Raw genomic sequence first — 8,796 nt, 5'->3', positions numbered from 1 at the left:
ATTTCCCTCTGATTTGTGTCCCTAATATCGGAAGCCCACTATTTTTAGTCCGGGAGACCGACGTCAAGCACCTTTCAACAAGTCCAAATTAACGCGAGGGAGCGTCTTTTGACGTCCACTCGCAAAGGTGTGCGTCCCTCTGTGACCTTTTGGACTTGTAACAAAGCCCCGATGTCTCTCGACGGACCCCGAGGTGCTCGTCTTTCGTTTGTGACGTTTCTGACGACGCCCGATCGATCACATGGAGCCCACGACGTTTTACTACTTGGAATCCGAGGATAATAAACACGACCAGCACGGCGCGTCGTCGAGTCCGCGACCCGGGTCCGGTACGTAATTAAGAGACGCCTTTACCTTTTTTTTGGGGTGAGGTGTCTTTCTTCTTTTTTTGTTTTTGTTTTTTGTTTGTTTGTTGACCAAAAGTGCGTCCCCACTATCCATCCGAAATAGGCCTCCCTCGGTTCTTATCGGCCCGCTCATGGCCTCGTTGTACGTGGGCGACTTGCACGTGGACGTGACCGAGGCCCTGCTGTACGAGAAGCTGAGCCGGATCGGAGTCATCTTGTCCATCCGCGTATGTCGGGATGTGATGACCAGCCGCTCCCTGGGTTACGCTTGCGTCAATTTCCAGCAGCTCGCGGACGGTAAATTGGTCGATCAGCGGGAGGAATGCGATTCATTGCGATTATTCTGACTTGTTGTTGTTGTTTTTGTTTTGGATTTTTTTTTTTTGCTCAGCCGAACACGCACTGGACACCATGAACTTTGACCTGATCAAGGGTCAGCCCATGCGCATCATGTGGTGGCAGCGGGACCCCTCGCTGAGGAAGAGCGGCGTGGGCAACGTCTTCATCAAGAATCTGGACCGATCCATCGACAACAACGTGCTGTACGACATCTTCTCTTTCTTCGGCAACATCCTGTCCGGAAAGGTGCGGAAGCCGCCCCGTTTCGTCCGATTCGTTTGGACCGGGAAGGTCGGCAGCCATTGACTGCCCCATTTGTCCCGGGTCCAAAGGGATTGGATGTCTATCACTGTCAATGGGTACCATGTTTTTTGTTTTTTATTTTTTATTTTTTGGGGTGGGGAGGGGGATTTTATTCTCTCGCTAACTACCACGGCACATGCTTTGTGAGTGCTTTACAATTTACGAGGCTTCAAGTGAGTTTTATAAGAGTCTAAAGGGGGCGCTGTTGGGTGAGAGTAAAGCATAAAACGTAAGCGCCCCTTTTTTTCCTTTTTCTTTTTTTTTAAACAGGTGGTGTGTGATGAAAATGGCTCAAAAGGCTACGGTTTTGTGCATTTTGAGACGCAGGAGGCGGCCGAGAGAGCCATTGTGGAGATGAACGGCAAGCTTCTCAAGGATCAAAAAGTGTAAGTTGTTATCTAGGATTCACTCGAGTTAGGCCTAACTGAAAATGTTAGCTCAAATGCTAGAGTGAGCCTTTGTTTCACCTTTTTAGCAACTTTTATGCCATTCAGTCTTGAAACTTTTTACAAAATGGGCTCAAATGAAGATAAACAATGCCATTCTCACCATGTATTTGATCTAATCATGTAAAGCAAAATAATCCCTTAGCAATTAGCAATCAATTAACCCTTTGCTTCCCAACGTTTGACTCCGGCGCAGATTTGTGGGCCACTTCAAATCCCGCAAAGAACGCGAGGCCGAACTGGCGGTCCGTGCCAAGGAGTTCACCAACGTCTACGTGAAAAACTTTGGCCAAGACGTGGACGACATCACGTTGAGGGACATCTTCAGGACGTTCGGTCAGTGATTCCCCGACCCGAACTCTACCGAGGGCGGAGCTTGACCGCGGACCCCCCGCTCTGACGCTCAGGAAACACCACCAGCGTCCGCGTCATGACGGACGAACACGGCTCGTGTCGAGGCTTCGGTTTCGTCGGCTTCGCCAGGCACGAAGACGCGCAGAAGGTGAGGGGGACGGCGCCTTCTTTGGGGGGCAGCGCGAGCCGGTCTAAACCATCGACGGCGCCCAGGCGGTGGACCAGATGAACGGCAAGGAGTTCCACGGCAGGACCATGTACGTCAGCCGCGCCCAGAAGAAGGTGGAGAGGCAGGTCGAACTCAAGCGCAAGTTTGAGCAGATGAAGCAAGACCGCATCTCGCGCAACCAGGTTGGCGTCCGCGCGTCCTCCCCGAACAAAAACGGCAAATCCAGAGACCGCCGCCCACTTTTACCCGGCAGGGCGTCAACCTGTACGTGAAGAACCTGGACGACGGGATCGACGACGAAAGCCTGCGGCGAGAATTCCAGCCCTTCGGCGTGATCACCAGCGCCAAGGTAGCGCCGCCGCTGCCGCCGTTTTGTTTTCTTTACCGCTAAGGGGCGGGCTGACCGGGCCGGCCGACGCGCAGGTGATGACGCAGGGCGGGCGCAGCAAAGGCTTCGGCTTCGTCTGCTTCTCGTCTCCGGACGAGGCGGGCAAGGCGGTGGCGGAGATGAACGGGCGCATCGTGGCCACCAAGCCGCTCTACGTGGCGCTGGCCCAGAGGAAGGAGGAGCGACAGGCCTACTTGACCCGCCAGTACATTCAGCGAATGAGCAACGCGCGCCCGCCGCCCAACCAGGTCATCAACCCCTACCAGGCGGCGCCGTCCCCGGCCTACTTCATCGCGCCCGTGCCGCAGGCGCAGAATCGCACGCCCGCCTACTTCCCGGCGCCGCCTCCGCCGATATGTCCGGGCCCCCGCTGGGCCACCGCAGGTATCGTCAAAAATGTGCATGCTAGGCTAATTGGATGCTAATTCTTACCCAGCCATGAGTGTGATTGGTCGTTTGTCTCATTGCGCCTTGCGATTGGCTGGCCACCCATTCACGGCGTCCCCCTCCGTTAGCTGGGACGGGCTACGGCACCCCCGCCAAGCGCTAGGGAAAATAAATGAGTGAATGAATGGATTTAAATCTACTATTCTAGTCCTTTTGAGCATTGTTTTCATCCCAAAAAGACAAGCCAGCTAGCTAGCTAACGTCCATTTCTGTCATCTAGAGCTGCCTGCCGCCATGAGGAATTCCAGTGGCAGCCCCCCCGGGCGGTCCTCCTCCCAGGGTCCTCGTGGGATTTCTGTTCAGCGCGTAGGTAGGTGTCGGACCGCAGTAGTTTTTAAGCTTGGCTATGCAAAAAAGCAATATATTGCTTGGTATCGAGGATTGATGTCATTTCCAAAAAGAAATGTGGGCACGTTTCTAACATAATATGTTTGTCTCCGTAGCCCCCCAGCCCCCGAGCCCTCCAGCGGGCAGCCCCCTCACCCCCGTGGTGAGCAGCCCACCGTACAAGTACGCCACGGGAATCCGCAGCCCCTCCAACCACGTGCAGGAGACGCAGGTGAAGGACTACTCAATGAACAAAACTGTTCACCTCTCAATGATGGCTTCCTCTAGTGGTAAAACCGAGAAGTGCTGCAGACAGACTGTAGGCAGAATTTCAACTATTTGCGGCGGGCCAATAAAAACCGGGTAGCAAGCGATAATTTGGACACCTGCTATAAATAATCTAATAAAAATGGTATACTAAATAACGTCAAGTAAAATATTATAAAAATGGCCAATTCTGGGCGTTTGCGTGGGGTACATTTTGGCATCTATCTAGCCAACGCTAGCCCCGCCTAACCGCTAACCGTGACTGACCTAAGTCGAACCTGTCAGACATTTTGTGTCCATTTTAGCTTGACCGCATGCTCCTAGAAAGTCTTATTTTTTCCTCAGGGAGTAAATTTCTGGCCTCTCCCGCAGGCCAGCGGCCACACTCCCAAGCCTTTGACGGCCTCCATGTTGGCCGCGGCTCTTCCGCTGGAGCAGAAGCAGATGCTAGGTAAGCAATTACCCCGTCCATGTTTGACCCTTAACTTCAAAATGGGTCACCATTGCGGAAGCCATTTTGAATTGGACAAAATGCCTTGTCATTCTACATCCATATAATGAGATTTCAAGCTTCGCCATCAAGCGCACTCGCCAATAAGTCATCCTAAAACGATTTATATACAATAAAAATGGGCTAAAGTGGTTAGCATGACATAGCTATTGTGTTTTTTTAGCGCAACATAACAATTAGCAGTGTTAAGACTGATTGATATGCGTCTTTTTTTATAAAAGCGCACTGTTTTGGCCCTATTAAAAACTTGCGGAAGCCATTTTGAATTGAAGAAAATGCCTTGTCATTCTACATCCTTGCAATGAGATTTCAAGCTGCGCACTCGCAAATAAGTCATCCTAAAACGATTTACATACAATAAAAATGGGCTAAAGTGGTTAGCATGACATAGCTATTGTGTTTTTTTAGCGCAAGATAACAATTAGCAGTGGTAAGACTGATTGATATGCGTCTTTTTTTTATAAAAGCGCACTGTTTTTGCCCTATTAAAAACTTGCGGAAGCCATTTTGAATTGAACAAAATGCCTTGTCATTCTACATCCTTACAATGAGATTTCAAGCTTTGCCATCAAGCGCACTTGCAAATAAGTCATCCTAAAACGATTTATATACAATAAAAGTGGTTAGCATGACATAGCTATTGTGTTTTTTTAGCGCAAGATAACAATTAGCAGTGGTAAGACTGATTGATATGCGTCTTTTTTTTATAAAAGCGCACTGTTTTGGCCCTATTGAAAACTGGCGGAAGCCATTTTGAATTGAAGAAAATGCCTTGTCATTCTACATCCTTACAATGAGATTTCAAGCTGCGCACTCGCAAATAAGTCATCCTAAAACGATTTACATACAATAAAAATGGGCTAAAGTGGTTAGCATGACATAGCTATTGTGTTTTTTTAGCACAAGATAACAATTAGCAGTGTTAAGACTGATTGATATGCGTCTTTTTTTATAAAAGCGCACTGTTTTGGCCCTATTAAAAACTTGCGGAAGCCATTTTGAATTGAACAAAATGCCTTGTCATTCTACATCCTTACAATGACATTTCAAGCTTCGCCATCAAGCGCACTCGCAAATAAGTCACCCTAAAACGATTTATATACAATAAAAATGGGCTAAAGTGGTTAGCATGACTTAGCTATTGTGTTTTTTTAGCGCAAGATAACAATTAGCAGTGTTAAGACTGATTGATATGCGTCTTTTTATAAAAGCGCACTGTTTTGGGCCTATTAAAAACTTGCAAGTGAGCTTTAGCGCCTCCCCCTGGCAGGCGAGTGTTTGTTCCCGCTGATCCAGAGCACGCACCCTGACCTGGCGGGGAAGATCACCGGCATGTTGCTGGAGATCGACAACTCGGAGCTGCTCCACATGCTGGAGTCGCCGGAATCCCTCAGCTCCAAAGTAAACTCAGCCGGGCGCTCGTTTTCAAAATGCTTGGGCGCCGCGGACGAGTAAACCAGGGGGTGCCTGACGCTTGACAGGTGGACGAAGCGTTGGCCGTGCTCCAAGCCCACCAGGCCAAAGAAGTTACCCGCCAAGGTCTACTGACGTCCTTCAAGCGGGAACCCGTGTCAGGTACATTTCCACACATACAAAAAAGCTTTAAAAAGTCCTTTTTTATCCACTTTTGTCATTTTTTTCTCAGAATGAGGTCGTCTTGGAAGGATTTGAGCCCGGAGAAATAAAAAAAAGCTATAAATTGAAAAGTCAGACTGCCAATGAACATTAAAAAAACCAAAAAATCTTAATGACCTAACGACAAAAATAAAGAAAAGAATGAATGCAAGTAAAGCCTAAAACAGAAAATATAACTAAAACAACTATTAGATAAATATTAGCCACCAAATTAAAGTGAGGGAATTGAATTATTTTTTTATGATAGCGTTTTGAAATAAGTCTTGACATTTTATATGCATTTGTATTCATTTGGAGGAAAATAAATAAATAAAAAAAAAATCTGTTACTCATTGGGTAAATGTTGCAACATTGTTTTTCGTGCTTGAAAATTGTCAAAACAAATAAATGATTCACCTTAAATCAATGGATGTTCCGGAAGATTGATTACATTTGTGGTAGTGAGGTCAAAGGTCAAAAAAGGAATGTGGTGATACTAGCAAATGACTTAAAAAAATAATAGCAGACCATATTTGGGCAAAAAACATCCATCTAAGAATGCTTAATAATCAATTTAGATCCCAATTTGTCTCTTTTTTAGCCCCACCCACAAAAAAATCTGTTGAATTAGCCGCAGATTTCTGCTAGCATGCTATCTACGTCAACGTGCGCTAGTTAGCTACCTAGCACAGCTAGCTAGATCATCAATTCTGGTTGTTTTGCATTGTTTTGGATGTAAAATATTTTTTGAAGGGCAAAATGCTTTGAATTAGCCTGCTTAGTCTAAACCTTTTTTTTTTTTTGTCACGTGGCCGCGCACAAATGAAAAATAGTCGTCCAATTCCTTTCGATATCCACGAATGAGTTAGACGTTTTGTGTTTCAAGGTTTTTTATTGCACATCTTTGGTTTTTCGGGGATCAAATCCCCCGTGTGGCAAAACGAGAGAAACACGCCAGGCCGGAAAAAGGAAGTCAAGATGGCTTCCTCTTCAGTTGGCCAGGGCCTTGGTCCTGTCCATCATCTGCTTGACGAAGGCCTCGATCTGGAGCTGGGCCTGCTGGACCATGGGCTGGATCTGGGCCTGGAAGTTGCTGGTCATGGGTTCGAACTGCTCCTGCGCGTTGGTGGCGGCGGCCTTCAGATCTTCCAGGACTTTGGTCATCATGGGTTCAAACTGCTTCTTCTGCTCCTCCAAGAAGGTCCTGCAAGATGGCAGGGGAGGAGCTCAAGACTGCTTTTTGGGGGGGTTTTAAGCACGCTTTCTTTGGTTTTTAACCATCGTGCTTGCTACTCACTGAGCCTGGCTGCCCAAATCCTGGGTGTTGATCAGCTTGTTCAACTCCTCTGTCACTTTGGACTTCATCTCATCGAATTTCTGGGTGATGACGGCCATGTCCAGGGCTTCCTCGGCCAGGCTGGCTGCGGACGGAAACGCCGTTTTTAAGGTCAGGCTTTAAAACGAGTGTTTACCTTTGCCGCGCGCTCGCTCACCATGAGCCAGGGTGATGGTGAGAACGACGGCGATAAGGAATTTCATGGTGATGCTTCGGAGAAGACCTAAAAAAAACAGGAAGCCGGTTTTTCAGTTTTCAGGAGGATTTGTGGGACGTTTTAATCCTTGGAGGAACCTTAGTTTTTGTTTTTGTTTGGCTGTTCTTGTCCAAATTCAACGACGGGATTGCGGTAGTTTCATTTCCAATGGTGCCATATTTGTTGCATTTTTTTTTTTAAATGGTTGTATTTACAGTAGTTGAAGCTGTGGAACTCTTGATTCAATTCATCTTCATTAGCCATTTTGCTACAATTTACGGTTGATTTTTGGAATCCCATTTTAATCCCAAAAAGTTTGTCATAAATTCAAATGGACACATTTGTGAAGTTTGTCAGTCATCACAATCCAATTCTGAGAACATTGTAAACCTTTAAAAAAGAGCAGAAAGGGACTCACCTGGAGGACAGGAGGATTCAGAGACCGGATGATGGTGACGACCGGTCGCCCCACGCTCCTTTTAAAGCCCCACAAAGCGTCTTCTCCGCTCCGATTGGACGCGATTACGACACGGACACGCCATTGGACGGCTGGGGCGCCGACAAACGGTTGTTGGCGTGACCCTTGACACGCCGACTGCCACTTGGACCGAGTGGACCAAAGTCCACCTCTGACCGGTCTTATCACGAGCCGGCGATGACAGCGGTCCGAGTCGATAATGACGTGGGCGGGGGACACGCAGTCCTGCCACATCAGCTTCCTGACAAACACGTGACGTCGGGCACGGCTACGTGACATGCCGTTTGGCTTTCGCGGACGGCGACGGACGTCCAATCCGGTGCGCGATGATCCGACGATGGCGTCCAAGCGGATTGGACCGACATGGCCGTCGTTGGACGTGAAACAGGATGACTTAATACCAGCCACCATTTACGGCTTTGAAAATTTGGCATTATTTTTTTAGGCCCTATAAGCCCCTCCCCCTTTATACAATAGTCGACTTTTTAAATGTCGTCGTATACAATTTAAGTACATTAAGTGAAGAAAAAATGATCAGTTTTGGATTCTGCATTAAAAATGTGTAACAAATTTAAAAAAAAATTACAAAAAAATTATTATTATAGTATATTAAAAAAGTCAGACCGTGTTTTCCATGTTTATCAAAAACTTTCCCCAGTCTCAACTAATTTTGCTTCTTGGATGCCATTGACGGGGTTAAACGTCCAATCCATTCAGACTGGGAGGGACTGGCAGCGAATCCAGTCCAAATGATTGGACGGCTATCACCGTCAATGGCAGTGAATATATATATTTTTTTAAATGTAAACATTATATTATGAGGCATAAGCCAAATATTGATCTCATAATTCCAAGACGAAAATGAGCATGTGGAAGTCAAATTTGTACCTTTGCTTGCCAGATTCCGTTTTCACGCTTATCTTTATGGACTCATTAATTGTCCACTGCCCTTCGAGCCGATGTCATCATTTTTTTTTTAAATTCATTTTATGGCAGGAGCCCACGTGTGCTTGTAAATAAAAGCCCAGCTTGGCCAGAAATCCCTCTTTGTGCTCCAGAGGGTTTGGCTTTGATGAATGCCAGATGTGGAGAATTGTGGGAATGTGCAGCCTCTTTCTTTCCTTTTTTATAAGTCTTAGCGTGTCCACCACTGCTTTGTGTGCTTTGTTGAGTTCTTCAAATTCTGGAAAACCATAGACAGATTGCGGCCACATGCCGCCATCTTGGATGTGCTTCCAGAGGGACGCCTACTAGTTTACAACTTCTATTCTATT

The 8,796-nt window shown here is 46.9% G+C and overlaps 2 protein-coding genes across 4 annotated transcripts; one reads left to right on the top strand and one right to left on the bottom strand.

Moving 5' to 3' along the window:
• The first annotated feature begins 44 nt into the window (after positions 1–44).
• Positions 45–5,906, top strand: LOC144067074 (polyadenylate-binding protein 1-like). 3 transcript variants are annotated; one of them, XM_077590554.1, is made up of 15 exons: positions 45–329; positions 451–644; positions 739–932; positions 1,260–1,375; positions 1,632–1,771; positions 1,843–1,937; positions 2,003–2,140; positions 2,212–2,307; positions 2,382–2,730; positions 3,014–3,103; positions 3,237–3,352; positions 3,733–3,838; positions 5,169–5,299; positions 5,380–5,473; positions 5,544–5,906. In XM_077590554.1, the coding sequence occupies exons 2-15, from the start codon at positions 479–481 to the stop codon at positions 5,546–5,548; spliced, it is 1,836 nt and encodes a 611-aa protein (XP_077446680.1). In that variant the 5' UTR covers positions 45–329; positions 451–478; the 3' UTR covers positions 5,549–5,906. The 3 variants fall into 3 exon arrangements, with proteins under 3 accessions (XP_077446680.1, XP_077446681.1, XP_077446682.1); XM_077590555.1 differs by having other exon boundaries at positions 424–644; XM_077590556.1 differs by having other exon boundaries at positions 47–329; positions 3,760–3,838.
• Positions 5,907–6,384: 478 nt separating this feature from the next.
• LOC144067575 (type-4 ice-structuring protein-like) lies at positions 6,385–7,565 on the bottom strand. The gene is made up of 4 exons (XM_077591414.1): positions 7,463–7,565; positions 7,006–7,071; positions 6,810–6,933; positions 6,385–6,716 (listed from the first exon to the last, which is right to left on the bottom strand). Exons 2-4 carry the CDS (start codon positions 7,049–7,051, stop codon positions 6,503–6,505), a joined length of 384 nt encoding a protein of 127 aa, XP_077447540.1. The 5' UTR covers positions 7,052–7,071; positions 7,463–7,565; the 3' UTR covers positions 6,385–6,502.
• Positions 7,566–8,796: the final 1,231 nt, after the last annotated feature.

This window comes from Stigmatopora argus, chromosome 21 (genome assembly GCF_051989625.1).
Source record: "Stigmatopora argus isolate UIUO_Sarg chromosome 21, RoL_Sarg_1.0, whole genome shotgun sequence".
In the NCBI taxonomy this organism is placed as follows: Eukaryota; Metazoa; Chordata; class Actinopteri; order Syngnathiformes; family Syngnathidae; genus Stigmatopora; species Stigmatopora argus.
The sequence above is the reverse complement of the archived record's forward strand: the minus strand, read 5'-3'. Positions and strand labels throughout refer to the sequence as shown.

Bases quoted from the DNA above. Each gene is read 5' to 3' on its own strand.
- LOC144067074 (XM_077590554.1), top strand. From the start codon at position 479: ATGGCCTCGTTGTACGTGGGCGACTTGCACGTGGACGTGACCGAGGCC. The intron at 1,938-2,002 runs GTGAGGGGGACG...GACGGCGCCCAG, and splicing joins GGCACGAAGACGCGCAGAAG to GCGGTGGACCAGATGAACGG. The intron at 3,353-3,732 runs GTGAAGGACTAC...TTTTTTCCTCAG, and splicing joins ACCACGTGCAGGAGACGCAG to GGAGTAAATTTCTGGCCTCT.
- LOC144067575 (XM_077591414.1), bottom strand. From the start codon at position 7,051: ATGAAATTCCTTATCGCCGTCGTTCTCACCATCACCCTGGCTCATG. The intron at 6,934-7,005 runs GTGAGCGAGCGC...TTCCGTCCGCAG, and splicing joins CACCATCACCCTGGCTCATG to CCAGCCTGGCCGAGGAAGCC. The intron at 6,717-6,809 runs GTGAGTAGCAAG...GCCATCTTGCAG, and splicing joins GATTTGGGCAGCCAGGCTCA to GACCTTCTTGGAGGAGCAGA.